The sequence below is a fragment of the Ricinus communis genome, chromosome 7, assembly GCF_019578655.1.
Source record: "Ricinus communis isolate WT05 ecotype wild-type chromosome 7, ASM1957865v1, whole genome shotgun sequence".
In the NCBI taxonomy this organism is placed as follows: Eukaryota; Viridiplantae; Streptophyta; class Magnoliopsida; order Malpighiales; family Euphorbiaceae; genus Ricinus; species Ricinus communis.
Genome location: NC_063262.1, coordinates 24,595,464 through 24,618,599, shown reverse-complemented (window position 1 = coordinate 24,618,599; position 23,136 = coordinate 24,595,464). Strand labels below are relative to the sequence as shown.

Below are 23,136 nucleotides of genomic sequence, written 5' to 3'. Positions count from 1 at the left end.
ATAAAAATCAATTTTTTTTTTAATATTAGCTTACTTTTAAAGACTTTATAAAAGTTGTAATTGAATATCTCTTTATTTCTATAGACCTTTTTTAAAGTCTTTAAAATTTAATATTGAATATCTCATGACTTGAGTTTTTTAAAGTTATTATTGAATAAATTATGACTTTTAATCTCTGTAAAAAGTTTTAATTAGATATATTCTTCTAAAATAGAAAAAAAATGAAAAAAAAAAATACTAAATTTGTGATTTTTCCTATTAGTAATTCAATATTAAATTCTTATTGAAATAAACTAAGGTATCTAACAAATCTGATGCTTATAAGTTATGTAAATATCCTACATATATTTGTGTATATAACCGAATGAAGCACAAAGTTATAAATATAATTGATATAGTTGACTATGTCAGTATATGATAAATACTATATAAAAGAAATAGTTTATATCATTGTTACATAGAAAGCCAAAATGGAAAACTATATAAATAAAAAAAAAATTATAAAGTCTTTGTCAAAGTAGAAATTCTAACTAGATTATAAATATTTCTTTAAATAATTCGAAAATTTATAAATTTAGCCAATATCTATAGATTCGAAATCTATAAATTTCAAAAATTATATTGTTTGTATTAAATATAAAAAATAATTTATTGATAGTTTATTTTTCTTTAAAAATAATTTTAAGATGATATGAATTTATTAAGAATAATATTAAACTAAAAAAAGTATTGCAACAACTTTTTATTCTTTTAAAATGATGAATTCTAAAAATTAAATTACCTTTTTAATTCTTTTATTCTTTCTTTTGTAATGAAGAGAATGATAAAGACGAGTAAAGAATTAGATTTCCTTCAACAAGTAATTTTGTTTTAAATTAGTAATGCAAACACTGTTCCATGGCTCCATGCTATCAAGGTTGCAGTGGTAGGATTACGTCGCACGTTTCCCCTCCCCACCGGTGCCGGTGCAGAGCACTCAGGGCTTGGCCACCAGCTCAGGTCGTCAGTGCGCCGCATAATTCAGGCCTTAATTTCCGGGACGAAACCCGGATAAAAGATAACATGTCTCACACCGGCTCGTCCTTTCCCATGTCGAATTTTGTGACTACGTACTGCAGAGGGATGTTGCCTATTTACCACATGCAAATTGCAATCCCCCTTTTCCCACAAAACCTCCACCAGATCATCTCCAAATAATCTTTACGTATATTATATATATATTTAATTATTATAAAGATTAAAAAGAATAAAAGCCCAATATATCTCTTACAAAATTAAAATTTATTTGACTTGGTATAACTCAAATAATTTAGTTTTCATATATAAATACACTACATTATTAATTAATATTTAATTTATAATTCTTTCTTGACAAATTGAAAGAAAAATAAAAACCATCAGTGAATATAAGAAAATAAAGAACTAAATAGGAAAAGATTTATAACAGTTGAATAAAATTTTATATTAAAATACTTTAATAAAAGAATACCCTTGAAGATGCTCTTGACCTCCTATAGACGTACTACAAGCATATGAGATGGCACATCAGATATCACAACAACAGATGCAACGATCGCTAAAACCACAAACAACACTGCACACAATGTTACTTGTCAACTAGATTATACAGTGCAATTTCAGTAATTGCAAGCAACAAAAGGTCGTATTTCCTTTCCTTTTCACTCTTTCAGATCAATGACATGAATATAACATATCTAAGACTATTACAACAATCTGATATCAGTTTTAAGATTTTGAGTAACCAAATCCAACTTCAACCGAATAGAAATGCTGCTAGTACTAAAGATAAGATCTACAGACTACATCATTCTTCTTGTACTGTAGTCATGTTTTCCTAACAATCGAAAGCAGGAGACCATGAAAGTTGAAACGCACATTTTAACCATTTTGAAGATCTTTCTTGCTCAACTAGCCCGGGGCGAATAGGTTTCTGAGTTCTTGAGTCTTAATCACCATACTCATCTGCTGGCAATTTCTGCATGTTAATGGAACCTAATGGTAAACGATACCCATTGATCAGCAGATGGGCATTCACATTACATTCCACTACATACTAAATGCCAGAGATTTACCAGAAAAATGATGTCCATCTCTTATGATCGATCATCAGACCTTGATCTAGTCAAACGCCGCCGTCTTCTTGGGATTGGTGAAGCATCTTCACCTGCATCACTTAGAATATGCAAGTCACCTTCATCATCTTCATCATCATCCTGCAGACCCAACAGATTCTCACCCCAAAGGAATCGACGCTCAGGTAATGCTCCACCTGATCTGCGGTGTCTTGTCCAAGCTCTTGACCGAGCCCTTGGTTCGGCTGCACCATCAATTGAGCCAATCATCTGAAACAAAAAGAAAGTAGTCCACCATGGGGCATTAACTTCACCTGCACCACCTTCCCTTTCAACTGAAAACCTATCACCATTTTCTATAACATAATCGCCAACCACAACAGCACCCGGCATGGCTGAACGAAGGGCACTGACAATGTCACCATATTCCCTCTGTCGCTCAAGACATCTCCAAGCCCGTTCTCTGGATGGATCAACATCAGAGGGTCGGGTTGTTGGGTGAACCCTCCTAGCGTGCCTACGCAATTCTTGGTAGTTCCCACAGAATGAGCAAGATTCCCGAGAGCAGCTTCGCTTCTTCAAATTTAGATATTTTCTGGCCTCTTCCACAACTTCCCATCCTAGTACAGCTCCTCTGCATAAAGGGCATTTCAAACTCAATCCTGCCTCTGATGAGTTCACCACATCAGCCTCTTCAAGTTCAATCCTATCAGGAAATGACTCAGAATCACCTGCCTCTAAAACGCCTTCTCCTCGTGTCTCTACCTGTCTATTAGGATGTTGGATACTATTTTCTAAAAGTTGCTCAGGCATTCTAACAGATGTTATATTATCACTGTCACTTTGATTATGATTTTCATAAGAATCAAGCACGCGAGCTCCCAAAGTCAAGCTTGTATCGGAAATATTACTGGAACTGAATGAGTTGATAGGTAAACTACTGTCTAAGGTGGTATTGCTCCCAGAACTGTCCCTCAGCTTTTTATAACGGTCCAGGCAATTTGAATGTCTGGAACTTGTATCACAAATGTAAGATCTACAGCCCTTCTCATGAGAGCTGCAAAGGAGGAGAACAGCATTATGCGGATGGTCCATGCAGATAGGACATGAGACCTCATCTAGTTCATTATGAAGGGTACGAATATCTGAATCAGTATAACGACTTCTTTTCACACCGGTCATCTTGGATGCTCTGTAATCAGATGCTCAACATAGGAACTTATTAGAATAACAATACTAATTAACATGGATCAGTCTATTAAAAAGGGGAACAGCATTATTGCTGTCTATAATATTTAGTGTAAATAAATACCCAATATCTGAACATTATTGACAGCAAGCATCAGTAATTTGATCACAATAATTAAGGGAGTATTTCATGAGTCTTAATGAGTTCAAAACTTCTGGGAACAATACATATCTGTATTATTAGATGAAAAATTAACAAAAGTGCCATGCTAGATCAAAGGCATGCAGAATATCCAAGATCTCTATTGCTTGGTATTGAGTATACCCAGTGACGAGACACACATGTACCATAGGCATTGTAACCGAGACCTCACAATTGAATGGTTTAAAGGCTAAACCAGCTAACACAATGATCACATCAAATATCTTAAACTTCAAGAAGGGTCCTTCCCACCACAACTTCTAGCAATCCGCCAAAAAAATTAACTGGTAAGGACCATAATAGTAGGTCCACTTAGCCAGTTATTATCTCTACGAGTTATTATCTCTGCTAAGTAATAGGTTATCCTTACTCACCACATTGAGCAAAGTTTTATTCAACCATGACTTCTGTTCAACATTCCATCAGCACCAGTACATTTCACCATTCATACTTGTACAGCTATTGCACCTTCAATAGTTTATTGCTTATATCTTGTCTTTCAACTTCATAGAAATATTAGAAATACAAATGCTATCCTATTATGCTATTGCCTACTGTCCCTTCCAACCGGTTCACCTATCCACCTTGACTAACCAAAACATGCAACGAAAATACTATTTATTGAAAAAACACCTCTGCAAAATACAGAATTTTTAAAAGCAGGCACTGATAATGGTATAATCTGGCTTCCTACAATTTCTTGTTCTCAACTAATTCTTCATGTTATAAATCTCAATGGTTTTATCACAATGTCAAAAAGAACTGGTAATGAGGCACCTTATAAACTACTTGGACACGGTACACATAAAAATACATTTGAAAAGAAAACTCACAGTACAACAAATATAATTTGAAATGTAATAAACAGAAAGGACAAAAGAAGAAGATAAGGCTTAAACTTACAAACAATTATCTTTCAACTGCATATATACTTGTCACTGGAAGCAACACTGTAGAAATACCCCACTGGAAGCTTCAGAAGCTCTACTTGAGTAAGCAATTGAAAGCTATAGAATCTTTTAATCAACTTTACAAAGAAAATCCACAGCCTAGTACTCTTACAATGCTCCAGCGAATGTGATAAATATTTCAGTAATGCTTAGTGCAGTGACACTTGCAGGTCTACAACCGTCATAAAATAAATAAATACTTCCTGAGCCAGTAAGTTACCAAAGAGTCATAAAACCTGCAGTTATACCCCCAGAAAAAGAAATCATGGTCACATTAATGTCATTAAAAGTTTCATTAGCAGTCAATAGAATAAACTAAAATCTACACTGGCGTTCAAAAGTGTTGTAGCAATTAAAAGCCATACAAGAAACAAGCAAAGCGCAAACTAGCAAATTCAGCATCATTCTTTAATAAAGCTTATGAAATCAACACACCCTTACAGCAGCTGCTGGGATAAAAAGTAATACATTTATGGGTACTAACAAAGAGATTAAAGCTTGAGAACCACTTAATACAATTAAAATTTTTATGGGTTCATTAGTAAACAAAGTCCCAAATGTGAATTATTTTGTTTAATAAGCATGGAACAGCAGTTCATAATGACAGACCAATACACCATCAATCCCTAATTGTACCTATGATCACTATTGTGCAGTAAAGAAAGATCCAGTTTATCCATCTTTATTCATTATTACACACAAAATGAATTAAAACAAAGTACCTACACAATTGCAACGGACACCAAAATCAGAACTGAACAGACAACAAACCCTGATAATTTCTGACATTATAGACATAAAATAAAACAGGCAAACAAAAATAAAGTAGTCTGAAATTAGGTAATTTGAGTATTTTTTTAAGCAAAAGAATTGTTCACTTTGGCCCGCAATTAAAACCCATATTATCAAAAAAAAAAACCAATTAAACACAGAAATCATCAATATGAATCAGAATCAGAATCATCAATCAAATAACTTGTAATTATAGCCCAAAATGAAGAGGTAATTAAATTAGATTGTTAAGAAAGAGAGAAGGTGAGGGATTATTACAAAGGAAAAGAAAGGGAAATGAATTCCTCTTCTGGTAAAAGGAGGTTGCGTGAAAGACTCGCTGAGATATAGAGAGAGATAGACAGAGAAAGTAAAAATTAACAATAACAATAATAATAAAACAAAAAGAGTAAGAGGTGGTGAAATTGAGATGATGAAAAGAAAAATTTAAGACAGAGAATATGTGTGTGTGTGTGTGTGTGTGTGTGTTATATAGAGGGAGAAATGTGGGGGCTTTTGTAACATAAATTGGCGACGGAAATGGAATGGAAAGAGGTGATGAGTTGGGTCAGACGGTGTCTACAACTGTTGTCGTCGCTGTTGGAGAAAAGGCGACGAGATGGTGGAGTTCCGGTCGATGTTTTACACGTGGCTTTGCATGCGCTTTTTAAAGGCCACAAATTTATGTTGGTTCCATTGGGATGTTGATATACGGCGAGGGCCAAGGAATTAATCTCTTTTTCAAAAATCTTTATGGTACACAAATTAAATTAATAAATAATCTATACATATATTTATATATTTATATATTTTCATATTAAATGATTGATCAATAATAAATAATTCTATTAATAAAATATTATTATAGAAATAATAAATATATAAATTAATATATTAATAAAATAAAAATTAAAAATTTTTATGACTTTTTATTTTTAATTTTTATAAGAATTTATATTTTATTATTTAAACTTCATTATAGGTATAAATATATAATGTGAGAAAATAATTCATAAATCTCTTATACAATTAAAAATTATATAGAAATATTATAGGATCAAAAAAAATATACACGTTAATAAATAAATTAATAAAATAAAAATAAAAATGTTATACCTTTTTTTTGCTTCTTATTTTTTATTTTTTTTATGAAAATTTGTAGTGACTTATTTGAACTCCATCATAAGTTTATATATAGTGTAATATATTCATCAATTTTCTTATAGAATTAGGAGTGTATATAAAATTATAATAGGATTAGGATTAAGATTAGCATTAGGGTTATATTATATTAATCACTAATTAATTCTATTAGAATTAGAAAATTAATCACTAATTAATTCTATTAGAATTAGGAAATTAAATTAATTACATATATAATTATGATAGAATATAATTACTTATTAATTCTAAGAGTATCTTAATCAGTTTAAAAAATTTTCTCTCTTACTATTTCTATATATCAGTCTCTTATTTATTATAGTTTATCTATTTAAATAAAAAAATTAATTTTTAAATTATAGAAGTGTCAGTTTTATTAGGATAATTTCTTTTTTCTCTTTTTCTTTTTTCTTTCAAGAGTTTGCCGCTTGTGAGATTTGGCTTAAAACATTAGGATAATTTCTAAATCGTTCAACAGAAATTATACTATATTTATTTCTTAAGTATTTTTCAAAATTTTAATGATATTTAGATTTTAGTATCAACTTTTAAAATAGTATTCTTGATTATATAACTTTCGATTAGCTATCAAACAAATTTTATACTTTGCATTTATTTTTAAATTTAACTTTTTAACGAATTTGAAATGCGATCGGATAATTATATTTTAAACTTAGCTTATTCAGTAGTTTCCTAGTTGGTAATGGCAGATACTATCATTATTTTACTTGTCTGAGACTATTAATTGTTTGAAATAATAAGGTGGCTCATGTGTTAGCTAGAGCTGCTTGTTCTATGTCAGATTGTATGTCTTGGGAGATGAATCCTCCAAGCTGTTTAGTTTCTGCTTTGTTCTTTCGATATTTCTAATTAATGAAGTTATCCTTTTACCTCGAAAAAGAAAGAAAAACAAAAAAAGAATGTAGTGAATGGGCTTAGTATCATCATGGGTGCCCGACCTAATTTCCAACAGTAATTGCTGATACTGTATCACTGGTCAAAAAAGATTCATGTGCTTCATAGAGTTGGCTGATCATGCTAATTAACAATTTATTAATGTGGCATGTAAATGTCTAAAGCCAAAGACAGAATACAGGGAAATATTTCTCAAGCTTATGCAGTGCCCTTGAGATGTGCAGGTGCATTATATTCAGGCTTGCACTCATTCTCCACCTCTTCAAAGTAGTCCTCGCGCGCATTATCAGCTAACATAAGGGAAACTAACCAGAAGAGGGCCGAGTCAAGAGAGACAAATGCACCCCCACCAAGGAGACCAGTCTTAGCAGTAGGGCAAGTAGTCTCGAGATTGTGATGAACCTTGCGAGTCAAATGGAATTGCTCTGTGATTGTTGGCCATAAAAGCAGAGTGGCTGCTAATCCCCCAGTAAACCTGACACGGATACACACAAACTAGTAAGGGAGGACACCAAAACCTCGAAAACAAGAACCAAAAATCAAATGCACTAACATGAGAGAAAATAAGTATGTATGCTTACAAGGAAATGCTGAAGAATGTAGAAAAACTGGCACTTTGAAACAACACAGATTGAGGAACAGATTTGCCTTTATAAGGATAAAAAAGAGACAGATAGCCAGCCACTGTAGATGCTACAAGAAATGCAAAAGATAGATAACCCAAGGCAACAGTTGGATCAGATGGATACTTGCAAATCACTACACCTTTTCCAGTTATTGGAGTTCCAGCTGCAGGCTTTACATACACCCCAAATCAAACACAACCAACAAATATTAGAAAAAATTCTTAAATAAGTCCACTGAATCAGATGCAAACTTATGGTAACTTCAAATACCTTCTTATTTTCAGCGATTACACCAAAAATAAAGGACAGTGCACCCAGAATTCCAACAATTATAGACATTTGCGTAACAGAAACAGCCATTGATGATTGTGTTCAACACCCTTCAAACTATATAAAAACACATAAACTATACAGTCAAGTCAAAGTGACAATTTTTATTTTTTTCTTTCAAAAATTCAGACTTCGAGGTGTTTTTACAATGAACCCAACATATCTTTTTAGTAAACTATGTTTACAGAAATCAAAACAATCAATTAACATCTAAAGAACACAAGAACCCAGAAAGGGTTAAATGTATTGAATCAAAAGTTAAGTAGCGAGTGGCATTTTATTTTTTGAAGGGATAGTAGCGACAGACATCGAAAACAATGAGGATTACCAAAACAATTTCGAACAATAACTTCATGCCATGACTGTGCTAAATTCTCTTTCAATCAATAACAACAAAATTATGAGTCGAGGAACGATTTTAGATTTTACCCTTTCTAAATTCAGACTTTGAGGTCTGAACCCAACAGATAATATTTCACAAAGATATATAAAAAAGAATCGATTAACATCTAAAAATTGAAAACCCAGAAAGGAATTGGTGTAAAAGATATGAAAAAAGATGAAATTACTGTGCCAACTAAAAGAGTGAGGGAGAAACCCAGAAAATTATGAAAAGAAAATAGAAAAGTTACCTGTTTTGTAGAGAACAAGAGTGAGATGAAGGTTACAAGAGAGAAAGAGAAATTTGATTAGAAGCCGAAAAGAAAAGAAAAAGATTCTGAAAGAAATCTGTTTTCTTCTGTTCGTACCTTGTAACCAATCTCTTACGATTTCTACGAATCTGGAAGAATATTGACAAGAGTAACAAAGGAATTACATATGTCATTTACTTCTTTTTTCTTAAAAAAATCTATTTTTGGTATTTTTCAATTTCTGAATATTTCTTTCCACTTTCCACTTCCCAACTCTTTTCCTAGTTGTCAAATGCTAACAAAATAGTAATTCACGGTTGAATTCAGTTTTCATATTCCCTTTTTCTGAAAACATTAGTCATTGCCTAATGATTTTGTATAGATATTTCCTTTATTGCACAATGACTTAACAGCCCTGCCACTCTGGCTTACTTTATTTGTTAAATCTTTAAAATGCATACTTCACTCGAGCTGTTGATATTTAATCTCAACTTAATTAATTTTAAAATTTCTTAATGTACGCACTATTTTATATGATAATTATGATGAAAAAATTCAAAATAATTTTGATTTGATTTGGACTATAACATAATTTATAAGTATGGTGAATAGTTCATAAATGATATTTCGTAATTATATTAATAAATTAAATTATTTATAATTTTTTATTAATAATTATTGTTAATATATTAAATAATTAATAAAAATAAATCAATTTATTTCTGTAAATATTCTATTTTAATAATAATGTTTACAAAAATAAATTAAAAACATATTTAATAAATGAAAAGACTACAATTAATTTTTTTTAAATCAATTAATATTTACTATTAGTAATATATATAAAAGGTTACTTTAGAAATAAAAAATAAAATTTAAACTTTATTAATTAATTTTTTTATTTAATAATAATTTTAAAATAATAATTATTTATCATGAGTTAAAAAAATTTAGTTATAATCAATATAAAATAAAATATTACTAATAGTTTTTATTAGAAATAGTGTTGTTAAATAAATAAAAAATAATTAATTAATTAATCGATATTTTTTTAAATAGAAATACTATTAACTATTTTATTAAATATGTTTGATATAACTTTTAGATAATAATAATTATCAGGTGCAAAAAATTTCTTAAGCCCCAACTATTCTATTATCTTTTAATTTTAATAAATATATTTTCATATTAATTGGTTTAGCAATATTACACTTTCTTGCTTAATTTATTAAAATTTTATTAAATGAGTAATAAAAATTGAAATAGTATACTAAAAGATATCTAAAAGAATTTAAAAATTTCTCAATAAGCATCAGGGTTATTTCAGTCATAGGAGAATGTCTCCACGATTTTATTTTATTTTTTGAAAAAACAACCGCAATACACAAACATCGCTTCAAAGAATCAAGACCCTCACTTTAACTCTCTGCTAATTGCTAAAGAATCTTTGATTGTCCAAAATCATGGCTAACAATCCCTCCCAGCTTCTCCCTTCAGGTTCCGTTACTCTCCTTTTCTGTCAAGTATAATCTTTTCTAGAGAAAAAAAAGAAGTAATTTTGCCGCTAAAAAGTTGCTAACTTTTTGTTTCTTTTATATATATATATATATATATATATATATATATATATAATTTGGAATTTTGATTCGGCAGAGCTTATAGATCGCTGCATTGGGTCAAAAATCTGGGTAATTATGAAAGGAGATAAGGAGCTTGTTGGCACTCTAAGAGGATTTGACGTTTATGTGAATATGGTGCTTGAAGATGTCACTGAATAGTACGTTAAACTTAACTCTTCTGGTTTTAGGGTTTAACTTATTCATTGGTTACTGAGGTTTTCTTTTTTTCTTGTGTGTATGTATATTAGGGTTTAGGGTTTTGGTTACAAACCTTTTGGCCTTTTTTTTTAGAAAAGAGATTTTGAATTGAGAAAGGCAAAAATCTTTCTTATAGAGTTGTAGGTGAGTAGCAAATTATGCTTCGTTGTGCTTTCTTTAGTTTTGATAACTTTCTGATTGAGCTGAAGGAGAAAGTTAATCTAAGATATAATCCCAATTATTTTTTTTCAATGCTGATTAAATTATGCTGTGAGTTTATAATCATGTTACTATTATCTGGTTACTAGTGGTGCATCTTTTGAAGTGAAAAGTTTCAATTTTGACCTAAAAGAGTAAAGAGTAGAGATTGTGGAGTTGGAAGGTTTAATTTTTGATATCATAGTGATTCCTATAAAAGAAAATGAAGTTATTTGGACATATTTGTTAACTAGGATTTGGGTTTGCTATGCTTAGATACATATCAAGAGATTGAGAATCCCATTTTGTTTAATCTTGCAAGTATTGAGTTCATTCATTCTAGACCACTCTTGTCTGTGTATGGGGTGAGAAATCCTTAGGGATTTGGCTAAATATATGTCTTTAAACTTCTGAAGTTTTCATGATTCTTTCCTGCTATACTGTCTAGAATATGCCTTTCTGAAATAGTACTGTTTAACTTTAAACACATAGTAACCACCAAATAAACAGAGATTGAGGAGGTTGAGCATAATTAGAATGCAGTGTCTAAGATAATATATTTCAACTGAGTCTCCTTGGTTAGCCAGTGCTTATTAAGAAAAAGACTTACGTATAGGGTATGGCAATTCTAAAGGCTGATTGATGAGGATAAGAGGGTTTATGCTAGGTAAAAAAAAAATTGATCAAGCCAGCCAAAAAGTTATCTTTTGCATGTTTAAATGAATGCTATTGAGAATGATAGTTTAAAGGTGATGTTCTGGTTCTGTATTCAGCTAGGCTGATAACCAACAGTAGCACCCTCTTGCAGTAGACGAGGTAGGTAGCTGAAGCTTTAACGTTATGTGTTATGATGGAGGTAGATGCAGAGATCTTTAAACTTGTCATCAACTGATCCTTGTGATTGGACAATTTTGATGGCTGGGGCAGTCTATAGAGGAAATAACCTAATTGCAATCAGGTCTTGCTGGTGAACACGTGTTTTGGAAGAGTTGAAGTGATAATAGTACGCTATGCTTACTCTTGGTAAGCGAATACATTGGCTACTGCGAATTTGCTATTGAAGTTGAGGTTTTCTGTATATTGGGGATTAGGGTTTTCTACAAACTTTTGCTTATCATTTATTTATTAATTTTGTTAATTGAGGAAAAATCTTCATAGAATTGTAAATAGAGCAGTGAGTTTATGGTGATGTTACCATTAGCTGGTTATTGGTGGCGCCTCTCTTTCTCTTGAAGGGAGTTTGACATAAATGAGTAGAATTATGGCATGGAATAGATAATGGCTTGATGTTGATATCCATCTAAGTGTTTGTACAATTGAAAATGAATTGTTAACTAGTTTTTTCAAGGTTCACTATGCTGAAGTATAGAGCTCATATCAAAGGATTGATCCTACCCAAAAGATTGAACATGCTATTATCCGTGTATGTGTTGAAGAATCCTTGGCATATGGCCGCTAGATGTAGGAAAGGCTCATACATCTCTTAAGATTTTGAAGTTTATACAATTTCTCCTACTGCATAATCCAGAAAATGCACTTTTTAAATTCAAATAAAAAAAGACTGAATAATTTGAGTTTAGTTGGAATGCTTCCTGAGTATTGCTCATTCTCTAAAGTATCGGTCTTTCATATAGATAGTGAGGTGCCATGGTTGAAAGGCTGATAGATTAGAAGAGAGCAGTGATGCAATGAGGACCCTTTTTTTTTTTTAATCAAGTCCGCCAAAAGATTATCATTTTGGTTTTTGAACAATATTTGTACTGCAGGATGAAAATAAAAAATGTGACTTTCTGCTTTTGCCTCGAGTTAAATTGACTGATAAGGTAGTGAGCTGATCCTTTTGATTAGCCACATATGAGAAATGAAAAACTGGACCTTTTCTAATGGCAGTTCAATCAAATGCGGAGATGTTAGAATAAAGTGTGAGTACAAAAATATTGATGATAATCAGCTAATATTTGCAATAATGAACTAAAGAAGTGACTTTGTGTTCATTATGCATGTTGTAGCACGATGATGCTTCTAATATTATTTGATGATGAAAATGCATTTATTGAGAAGAACTCATTTTCATTTGGTATCTCTCTGTTTTTTTCTTTAACTTTCTGTCTCTCTATGTCTCTTGCCTTGACCTTTTCTCTTGGCACCCACTTGCATACATTTACTTTGTGAGCATCAACAGGTTTTATGTTTTTGTGAATTTCATGAAAATCTGTTCCTTTACTGACATTACAGTGAGATCACTGCTGAAGGGCGGCGGATAACAAAGCTTGATCAGATTCTACTGAATGGGAACAACATTGCCATTGTAAGTTAATCGTGTTATTAGTTTTTATAGCCATTTGGAAATTTTTTACATAATTGATAATGCCTTTTTGAAATCAAAGAATATTGAAAAAGCTCGTTCCCCTTTGCCAAGGGGGACCCTTTATTATGTGGTAGGAACTTCAAATTATGAATAAAAGTTCAAAGTTAAGAGTAGTTAAATCTCTGCAGAACAAATCAAGAACAAGAAAAGGACCTTTTTTCTATATACATTATTGCTTCTTTAAATACAATCTGTTGAAAGTTATGAGCAAAACTCTTACGTTTGTGCCTCACGATTGATGATTACGTCAGTTAAAGTTAGGGGAATGCAATTACCCCCACTTCTAATATTCTTTACAAAGGACTCACAATGAGAATTTCAGAGATTTCTCTGATTTGTTTTGTATGAGTATTTAAAAACTCTTGAACTCTATTGTTGACACTTGTAGAAAAATGATGTGAAGTACGGATGTAGTATACTGATATTTGGTTTGCAATGCAGCTGGTTCCTGGTGGTTCCCCTGATCCAGAATGAGCATGCAACGGTCCTGGTGGTTCCCCTGATGAGTAATATTTGTGCAATACAGGGTTCATTATCGAATTCTTTCCTCTTTTAGACTGGTGTAATAGCACAAAATTAAGTTGACATTGATGGAACGCTAAGTTTCTAGTACTGACTACTGACTGCCAGATTGGAAAATTATGCGATAGTTGGGGAAAATGAAAAGGCTGATATGGAAAAAATCTATTTTGAGCTACAAAGTTTCACTTTTGGCAAACTGAAGAGCTTTCATGATTATCAAAATTCCATCATATGTTTATGATTTTATGCAATTGGCTTCAACCTCATATACAAAACCATTGTTTAAATCTTATTTGTGTTCAATACAAGTTTAGAAATTAAAAATGAAAAAGATTATGAAAATCTCTTTTGAGCTAGAATGTTTCACACGCAGTGCCATTTTTGTGGGAGAGACCGTTGTAAAGCTTCAGTTTGCTTTCTGACCATCAAATGAGTAAACGCTGAAGAAACTACCTTCTAGGACCTCCTATTTAAATATGAACTTATAATGATTAAGGTTCAAATCAGAATCAATGACTCTTCTGGGATTTATATCATTTTAATTCAAAATTTTATTATTTTTTTTGGTTCACGTAGCCATTTTAAGAGAGTGAATTGTACTTTTTATATTTAAAAGAGTGAATTTAATAAAAAAATAACAATAATTAATTCTTACAATTAAGTTTAATAAATAATTAGCTAATTTTTAATTAAAAAAAATAAGTAATCAGCTATTAGTAATAACATTAAAATTATGAATCTTTATTCTATGTTTAAAAAAGAGTACTCTCACTTTCATTTAAGAATAAATTAAGTTAAAATATTAAAGTTTAGAGTTTAAATAACCTATTTAGTTTTATCTACAAAGTTTGAGAGTCTGTTTACATCTTATTACAAATTATAATAGGTGGTGTTTAAGTGCATTACACAAGTTTTGAAGTCTTTTCTTTTCTTTTTTTATTTGTGAGAGAAGTAAATTGATATTCTATTTTTAAAAAATTATAATAATTCGTATAAATTTTTTTGATAATTTTTTGAATTTATTATTGTTTTTTCAGTAAAATTATGTGATATGGTTAAGGAAAATGAAAAGGTTGATATAGAAAAATTTATTTTGATTGAAAATTTTAATATTTTAAAAAAAGCTTGATTGGCAAAAGAATTATGAACTTTGCATTTGTTATCAAATACAATACATAGTTTTTAAATTTTTAATTTCAATATTATATTTTAATATTAATTACAATTTTAGCATTTAATAAAATTATCTGTCAAATCTCGTAGTTTGGTATGAATTCTGATAACAACAAGAAATAATTGAGTCAATATTAGAGTCGTTGATTCATTCTATTACTAAAATATTATTATTTAGATATATAAATTTCTTTTTTTTTATCTTTGGAGTTTTATTATTTTTATATGCTTAAACGATAGTATTTTAATAATGAGAGTGTTAACTTGATTCTTCATTCTTATTGTTGTTGCCGAGATTGACATCATGTTAATAAATTTTGTTGATAATTTTAACAGAAGTGAAAATCAAAATTAATATTAAAATTTAATATTAAAATTAAAAATTTAAATATTACATATTAGATTTTAATCAGTGCAATATAAGATTTTTTTAGCTATTAAGCCTTTTAAAAATATTGGATCTTTTACTCTCGTACAAACTTTACCAAATTAAATCTGTTTCACTTTTGGCAAAGATATTGATTGAAGAATTAATTACTTATCTTTACTCTCATATAAATATGATATAAATTAAGAAAACAAAACTAATTTTTTTGTTTAACTTTTTCTTTTAAAAAAGAAAGGAAAGCTAACAACGTTCAAAGCTTGAAACGCAGAAAAAAGACGACTGGAACTGGATAATTCATTGCATCACAGAGAGAGAGAGAGAGAGAGAGAGAGAATGAGCTTGGAATTAAGGAGGCTAACGAAGAAGAAAGAAATAGACTCTCTAATAAGAGACACTATTGACAAGGTTCTCGTCCTCCGTTTTGGCCGCTCATCCGACGCCGTTTGCCTTCATCTCGACGATTTGGTACTTTTTCTTTTAATGATTTATCTTTTCTTTCTTTCTTTCTGTCCATTAATTGATTAATTAATCTAAAGGAAAAGAAATTATTGAAAGCAGCTATCGAAATCAGCTCGTGAAGTATCAAAGTTTGCAAGCATAGCATTGGTGGACATGGATTCGGAGGATGTTCAAGTCTACGTTAATTACTTCGACATTACCTTGACTCCTTCTACTGTCTTTTTCTTTAATGCCCATCACATGAAAATGGATTCTGGGTACTTCTTTCTTTCTTTCTTTTGCTGCTTTCTCTTTTCTGTTTTTCCCTTTTTTCTTTTGAAAAACTTGTGGGGTGGATTGATTCAGGAGTCCTGATCATACAAAGTGGATTGGTGCTTTTCACACCAAACAAGACTTCATTGATGTTGTTGAGGTTTGTTCTTTCTTTTCTAAGGTTATTAAATCTCACTTTTTTTTTCTTCCAATTGTGTGTATGTGTTTTGTTTTTTATATAGCCCAATATATCTGGAATAATAGACCTCCGTTGTCCCTAGCTTTTGATCACCCTTGGTGATGCTCTGTGAACAGTTGATTCAAGCACTCCATTTTTTTTATGAATAAATTCAGTATGTTTGGTTCCACCAGGGAAGTGAGGAGAAAAGAAAAGAAGAGAAATTAGATTGATTTCTGTTGTTTGGGTGTTAATATGGAAGAGAATATGATAGCACCAGAAAGCAAGGGGAATAAAAAATACTAACAGGTATAACTGGAAAAATAAATACACATAAGAGAAATAGTATTCCTCTCTTATTCTTAGAAAAGCTAACCAACCATAAGAGGGGAAATACAATTTCTTTTTTCTTTTTTCCCCCCTTCTCTTCGTTTGTTTTCATTTCCCTCCTTTGATTTCTCTTCTTTTTCTTTTGTGCAATTAGTGCACCAAACAAACTAGTGGTAAAGGGGCAATGGTGGTTCGGCACTAGTAATCCCTTGTTGTTTAAGAATTTTGGGGTTGATAGTCATTTCTTGGATTTTCTTTAATTCTTATGGAGTTCATGGTATACTGAAACACACTTGTAGATATCTGATTCTATTGAGCATGTATACATGCTCAGCACCACCAAGTTTATATCCATGATCTTTAAGCACTTTGTAGAGTTCACGATGTATGGTTTCTTAAGAGAAAATGGATATTTAGCAACTCACCAGTTTCGCTAACCAAGAAAATAAACATGAAACAGCTAAGAAGAGGGAAAATAGCTGTTATGATGAGAAGTTTGACAACAATTTGTTGCAACTGTCATATTTTCATACCGAAGCGCAAGCACTCCTTAAGATTTAAGTTCAAGATTTTCTCTTTTGAATCTTTATTTAGTTTACTTATTTGTAAGGCAACTTCCATTTTTTTATAATGGATCATAGTTTAACAGCTTTTTTCTTGCCTCTGGTGGATTTGATTCTAGAGCATATAGGATCAAAGCTAAACATAAACTTGCTACCCATTTTTGTAGACCATATTTAGAGGAGCCATGAAAGGCAAACTGATTGTGAAGTGCCCTCTGCCCCCCGAGCGGCTACCAAAATATCAGCTATTATACAAGGACTTTTAAAGGTGGTCTCTTTACATCTTGTGTAATCTCTAGGCTTATATTTGTTCTGACATTGTGATTTTCCGATACCCTTCTATAAATGTATGCTCGGTGCAAGTCTAATGAAGCTTTTTCTGTTTAACTGGAACGAATTACTGTCAACCTGTTAATAAATGCCCATTTGGTAGCACTTGCACTGTATTCTGATCTCTGGTGATCCTTTTTGTTAAAGCAAAATTATAGCTACTTGTTTCATATTATCTGAAAGTTGCATTTTAATTTTACTACCTCGTCTTCAGAATTCGATGATTTAATACATTAAAATTAAATGCAAAAGCATCTTGATTAATGAAGAAATGAGACTTAAAGTAAACCAAATACAGCAATTCAAAAAAAAAAAAAAAATCATACTTAGGGCAAGTAAATAGGTGGTTGTGATTTTTTTTTTTCAAGCAGCTCACTATAACAGCATTAGCAAGTATACATTCTAATTGAGGTTTGACAAACCTGCAAATGAAATCATTAAAGCTCTAATAAACACGACCCTTTCTAGGCTGCAGAGGATGATTGACATATTTATTTTCCCACCTGCAGCCCCTATTAGATGACTAGTTTGTTCAATACCCTCCAGAGGTGTGCATAAATGAATTTAACAAGGTGAAGAATACATGTCTAGTGAGCATCCTTTGATAAAAGGTCGTTACCATTGACAGGTCGAGCATTGCATAGCTCATCCACACAATCTCCTCTTTCAAAAACAGCTGCAGCCCCCATACCTGTACCTGCAATTATTATGTTCAACACTTCAAATGGTCAGTAGGTGTAGCCAACAAAGAAGTTTAATGAAGATTGTTGACAAATTCCAATATTTCAATTCCTCTTTTTTCTGCTTCAGAAGTGCACGTAGACTACGAAGAATGCTCCTCTGTAAATTGATATATTTTCTTCTTCCATCATTAGTTTTATCACCATTTATTTCCACTTAACTTCCGTAGGTACTCTTTTGCAATATTGTAATAGATGTTTGTTAGAAAGTTCTATCAAGTAGGTTCTGTATCACATTTGACCAATAATCCTGTGGAAGGAAGAAGGTATACCATCTGATCTCAGACATAAGATCCAGTAACTTCTGTTGTTGTATATCTTCTCTAACAAGTCCCACTGGTTCCCCACAAACAGACACAGAAAGGAGAAAGACAGGGAATATGTACTGTTTGACATTTTAACTACCATCTGGAGATTAAAATGCGTCATGCTTCACTATCCTAGTTGGACAAAGGAAATTGCCAACCATCTGCAGGATTACAGATATGGCTACCCAAATTATACAAATTAAGTAATTATGAATTCAAATCCGGACCTAACCCTGCTGTGGTTTCACTAACTGTAAAAATAATGGCATGCCCTTACCTATGCACATTGAGATTACTCCAAAGCGGCAGTCCTTCCCGCAGCGCTTCATCTCATGCAAAAGAGTTGCAACACAACGAGCACCTATGCAAAAAGCAGCAGGTAGCTTCAATATTATGGCCAACTGATGACATATGATTCTCAAATCAAGATAGACTTCTCAAATCACATGACAATATTTTTTTATATGTTGATTCAGGGAAAGATAATTACTCTTAAGGCATATTATGTGATGCATACTTGGTATGGTGCATTGAGCAACAATTTATTAGATATCTCAAACCATCAGTTTTCTGAGAGATATGCATACCTGTGGCACCCAAAGGATGACCAAGAGCAATTGCACCGCCATTGACGTTTACTTTTTCTGGATCAAGCTCCAATTTCTTGCAACAGTAAACATATTGGGATGCAAATGCCTGAACAAAGAACAGGTTTGCTTAACTTGAAATTCTTGCACTCTTGTTAAAACTAAGACAACACCAAAGTTATAAGCAACATTCATCTCTGCACCTCATTAATTTCAAATAGGTCAATATTATCAAGTTCTAATCCAGCAGCTTTCACTGCAGCTGGAATTGCAAAAGCTGGGCCAACTCCCATCACAGCAGGATCCACACCAACAGCGGCAAAACTCCTGCAGAAAAGCGAGTCATAAATCCAGACAGGCAGATTTCTTTATCAATGTCTGCAAAAATTTATTCCCTCGTTGCCCCTCCTCAGATTCCAAATGACATTAAAAAGAAAAGCAGTACATGTTGCATCTATGCGTTAATGTTAACTTCTGTCATTTCTGGATTCTCTTTCCTTCCTAGGTTTGGAGATTTCCATAGACAATCATTTCTGCATTTCTGCATTTCTGCTTCTGTTTTCAAATTCTTCAATTGCTGTACTAAAATAAAACTCTTATTTATGAAGTGGTATCATTTCCAGGAATGATGTTCTCTTCATACCATTTATACACATTCACCCTTTTTTTTTCTAATAAAATATATCTTAGTTCTAGTTCCCTGGTTAAATATATAAAGTAACTAAAAAGCAAAGTTACCACATTAGCCATCTATCCACTTATGTTTAAATGTTATTAAGGCAAATATTTATGTAAATAAATGATATTGCATACAAGCAAACCACATTGGTATGAGTTTCTAGCAGAACTTGCTTAGCCCTGTTCATCTATAATTTGGCACCATATGAAAATTCATATCACACTAAACTGCTGTCCAAATTGCCATGATATCAGATAAAGTCTGGTTCAATAATTTTCTAGCATGCCCTTGTTGGTATACTGAGATCAATATCTACATAGAAACTGTTTGTGTAATTATCATTATTGTCGGAGATGTATATAGAACCACACATCGGAAAACTATAAGAAAAAGTGACACATAAGTGGAGTAGATTGGCCCTTAGCACAAGCCTATTGGTTTTGTGCGAGATGAGATTCCGACCCACTTGTATGGTCACTGATGTAAGTTTGGTCCAACATTCTCAACTGTGACTACATGGTATCAAACCTGGAACTTGAGCTGGCAGAGAAGTCTTTGAAACTTGTCTAAAAGAAATATCCGTGTTAGAAAAAGTAAGTACCTGAACACCCCGAGGATTGGGAGCCCCTTCTGCACAGCCACACTTCTTTTTGCAAGGAGAACTGCACCGGCTCCATCACTCACCTGGCTTGCATTACCTAAAACATAATTACAGTTAGATCTAACTTGCAAGATTCTGAAGGACAAGATATTGAGCGGCAAATATGGAAATATTAAATACCAGCAGTTGTTGACCCATCCTTTTTAAATGCAGGCTTTAGCTTGGACAGATCTGCTATGTTTGTATTTGGTCGAATACCATCATCCACCAAAATTGAGACAGTCTTCTCTTCGCCAGTTTTTGGGTCCACAATCTTAAGAAAACAGTCATCAGAAAGAAACATGAAGAAGATAAATACAGTAGAATCTCATGAGCATTCGTTCATTCACTTACCTTTGTAGAAACTGGGATGATTTCATCTCTGAATTTACCAGATGCTGTTGCAGCAGCTGCTTTCCTATGAGATTCAACCTTTATAAAGAAAAGGTGTCAAGATTATTACACATTACATCTGCAAGGAAGTTAACATCATGTTTACTGTTATGTAGAACTCACAGCAGCCTGGTCTTGCTCTAGACGTGTTACACCATAACGCTGTGCAACATTTTCAGAAGTGATGCCCATAGGAAGGAGGCAATCTCGGGCTTGCGTAAAGCTTTCCACCTGTCACCAATTCAAGTCCATCTCTAAATGAACTAACAAACCATTAAGTCCTATAGAGAAAATAAAAGCAATTTGGGATTACTCTTGGGTTAGGTTGGGAAGGAGTACTGCGAATGTTGTCCAGTGTCATGCACTCCAATCCAGCTCCAATGCCTTGTATTGGTACGAAGAAAAAACAATGAAGCACACAGAAGGTTGTAACTAGTCAAGAAAGGCGCAGCTCAGAATCCATCTTACCAATGTCATAAAATCCTGCTTTTATAGAAGCAGCAACATCAGCAACTGCCTGCAGGCCAGATGAGCATTGCCTGTTGACTGTTCTGATGGGCACAGTTTCTGGTTGGAACAGATAAATCACTTACAAATGAGAAAGACAAACTTGAAAAATCCAAAGAGTACAATTTAATGAAATACCCAAATTCCCTTGCCAGTCTAAGATATGATATTTCTAGCATTTAACATAGCCATACTAAAATTTCTTGATGCTGTTAATTTATATAGGCTAAGTCTCTGTCCATATTCTATGAAAATGAATACAGTTATAGTCTGTTCACCAATAAAGAAGGTATAAAAGCTTATGTGAAAGTCCATAAAAGAATATGTACCAGGAAAACCAGCAAAGAAAGCTGCCATCCTGCACTCTGTTGCCCTTACTGACCCAGGAGCTAGAACTGTACCCACAACTATATCACCCACCTCATTTGGATTCACATTGGTTTTCTCTATCAGTGCCTAGAATGAATATAACTTGTCAAGGTAGGCAGATAAGTGCTTCATCACAGAAGTGAAGAAACTAAATCCAGAAGAGTGCATCCATTAAAACAAAAACATCAGCCTTTTCCAATATTCTAACAAAAAGAAAAATATTCATGAACTTTCAGTCAAAGACATCTAACCTTCAAAACTGAGCCAAGTAGGTCATCAGGATGGGTATCCTTGAAACCACGTCGCTTGGATTTGCAAATGGCAGTACGGTAAGCACTGGTTTACAATAGGCAAGTTTAATACAGAAAACAGATAAGCAATGTGCAACAGAATCAATATCCCAACCATTTAACATCTTTCTTCATGAATCAAGATTTAACTTACGCCACGATCACAACATCATCATTGAAAGCAGCTGTTCGATGATATGCAGTACTATCACCAGCAGCACAAATTGAAGTCTAACAAATAAGTGAACAATAGTCAGGCAACATCTTTGATATGTAGAAAGATAAATTACTGTGTTTTTAGTTTACTTTTGGGATGTTTCGATACCAATTCACTGGTCTATGCAAGTTGTTACTTCCTTATATTAAAGATCTTTTGTTCTTAAGATCTTGAAAACTAAAAACGCAGTAGATTCAACATCTCGCATACACAACATCATTCAAGCTGCTCAAGTCAAGAAAAGAGACTACAAACCGCACAAAGGAGTATATGCATGCAATTAAAATTAAAGATACTAACTTTGGAGAACTTCTCCAATCAGCTAATCTCCTTAAATTGAGATTTTTGAGACGTCGACTCCACTTTGACCATACATCATAAACAAAAATAAAGAGAACATAATTAACTCGGACATTCAATCCAAGCTGTCCATCTAAAACACCTCACTTAAATCCACTTGTAATTTCAATAAAGAAAATTTAAACAGAATAGAAGATATCAATCAAACAAAATATACTGAAGCAAAACGAAACCTACAGAGAGACGAACTGATTCTTGGGTCTGAGAAAGAGAAGACAAAGGCGAACTGGGTTGCAAATGACCAAGAAGAATTTTCTGTCTGTTCACTGCTTTCTCCATTCTTAAATGACTTTCTACTTCTGCAAGAAATGGGAATTGTTTAAAACTGGTGTATCTATGGACTCAGATATACATACATACATAAATATATATAAAGATGAAAACTTTCTTCAGAGTTTGACCCAAATACCCAATGAAATGAGCCCTCCGAGCCACCAGTAGTGCTAGTGCTGTTTCTTTACAACTTTCCAAGAAAAAATACGTTTCACGTTTTCCACACGTCCTCTTCCGATTGTTAAACTTCCACTCATTTTTTTTTTTTCAAATCATATTTCGGCTTTAAGTATAATTTTTTATTAGCGTTTACTATATCTGCTTCGC

At 32.4% G+C, this 23,136-nt stretch overlaps 5 protein-coding genes across 9 annotated transcripts; 2 read left to right on the top strand and 3 right to left on the bottom strand.

Moving 5' to 3' along the window:
- Nucleotides 1-1,577: 1,577 nt before the first annotated feature.
- Nucleotides 1,578-5,869, bottom strand: LOC8260959. Of its 3 annotated transcripts, XM_002521074.4 has the most exons (4): nucleotides 5,484-5,869; nucleotides 4,387-4,669; nucleotides 2,094-3,285; nucleotides 1,578-2,013 (listed from the first exon to the last, which is right to left on the bottom strand). In XM_002521074.4, the coding sequence occupies exons 2-3, from the start codon at nucleotides 4,407-4,409 to the stop codon at nucleotides 2,115-2,117; spliced, it is 1,194 nt and encodes a 397-aa protein (XP_002521120.2). In that variant the 5' UTR covers nucleotides 4,410-4,669; nucleotides 5,484-5,869; the 3' UTR covers nucleotides 1,578-2,013; nucleotides 2,094-2,114. The 3 variants fall into 3 exon arrangements, with proteins under 3 accessions (XP_002521120.2, XP_015575990.1, XP_048232777.1); XM_015720504.3 differs by having other exon boundaries at nucleotides 1,578-3,285; nucleotides 5,484-5,868; XM_048376820.1 differs by having other exon boundaries at nucleotides 1,578-3,150; nucleotides 5,484-5,868.
- Nucleotides 5,870-7,395: 1,526 nt separating this feature from the next.
- On the bottom strand, nucleotides 7,396-9,169 carry LOC8270838. 2 transcript variants are annotated; one of them, XM_015720455.3, is made up of 4 exons: nucleotides 8,986-9,169; nucleotides 8,177-8,293; nucleotides 7,862-8,076; nucleotides 7,396-7,755 (listed from the first exon to the last, which is right to left on the bottom strand). In XM_015720455.3, the coding sequence occupies exons 2-4, from the start codon at nucleotides 8,264-8,266 to the stop codon at nucleotides 7,479-7,481; spliced, it is 582 nt and encodes a 193-aa protein (XP_015575941.1). In that variant the 5' UTR covers nucleotides 8,267-8,293; nucleotides 8,986-9,169; the 3' UTR covers nucleotides 7,396-7,478. The 2 variants fall into 2 exon arrangements, with proteins under 2 accessions (XP_015575941.1, XP_002521121.1); XM_002521075.4 differs by having other exon boundaries at nucleotides 8,869-9,168.
- A 1,035-nt stretch (nucleotides 9,170-10,204) lies between these two features.
- On the top strand, nucleotides 10,205-14,019 carry LOC107261415 (sm-like protein LSM5). Its single transcript, XM_015720459.3, has 4 exons — nucleotides 10,205-10,365; nucleotides 10,522-10,645; nucleotides 13,119-13,191; nucleotides 13,693-14,019. The coding sequence occupies exons 1-4, from the start codon at nucleotides 10,332-10,334 to the stop codon at nucleotides 13,723-13,725; spliced, it is 264 nt and encodes an 87-aa protein (XP_015575945.1). The 5' UTR covers nucleotides 10,205-10,331; the 3' UTR covers nucleotides 13,726-14,019.
- Nucleotides 14,020-15,548: 1,529 nt separating this feature from the next.
- LOC8275359 (thioredoxin-like protein 4B) lies at nucleotides 15,549-19,721 on the top strand. Of its 2 annotated transcripts, XR_007216667.1 has the most exons (7): nucleotides 15,549-15,799; nucleotides 15,893-16,050; nucleotides 16,139-16,205; nucleotides 17,284-17,384; nucleotides 18,541-18,873; nucleotides 18,971-19,205; nucleotides 19,344-19,721. XR_007216667.1 is itself a non-coding variant. In XM_015720494.3 (4 exons), exons 1-4 carry the CDS (start codon nucleotides 15,668-15,670, stop codon nucleotides 17,380-17,382), a joined length of 456 nt encoding a protein of 151 aa, XP_015575980.1. In that variant the 5' UTR covers nucleotides 15,550-15,667; the 3' UTR covers nucleotides 17,383-17,621. The 2 variants fall into 2 exon arrangements, 1 of the variants encoding a protein (XP_015575980.1); XM_015720494.3 differs by lacking the exons at nucleotides 18,541-18,873; nucleotides 18,971-19,205; nucleotides 19,344-19,721 and having other exon boundaries at nucleotides 15,550-15,799; nucleotides 17,284-17,621.
- On the bottom strand, nucleotides 17,773-23,098 carry LOC8275360 (3-ketoacyl CoA thiolase 1, peroxisomal). Its single transcript, XM_002521077.4, has 15 exons — nucleotides 22,946-23,098; nucleotides 22,714-22,835; nucleotides 22,114-22,190; nucleotides 21,921-22,005; nucleotides 21,630-21,756; nucleotides 21,262-21,360; nucleotides 21,107-21,177; nucleotides 20,917-21,024; nucleotides 20,755-20,832; nucleotides 20,542-20,674; nucleotides 20,362-20,458; nucleotides 19,285-19,408; nucleotides 19,082-19,190; nucleotides 18,772-18,855; nucleotides 17,773-18,143 (listed from the first exon to the last, which is right to left on the bottom strand). Exons 2-15 carry the CDS (start codon nucleotides 22,813-22,815, stop codon nucleotides 18,034-18,036), a joined length of 1,404 nt encoding a protein of 467 aa, XP_002521123.1. The 5' UTR covers nucleotides 22,816-22,835; nucleotides 22,946-23,098; the 3' UTR covers nucleotides 17,773-18,033.
- Between the last annotated feature and the right edge of the window lie 38 nt (nucleotides 23,099-23,136).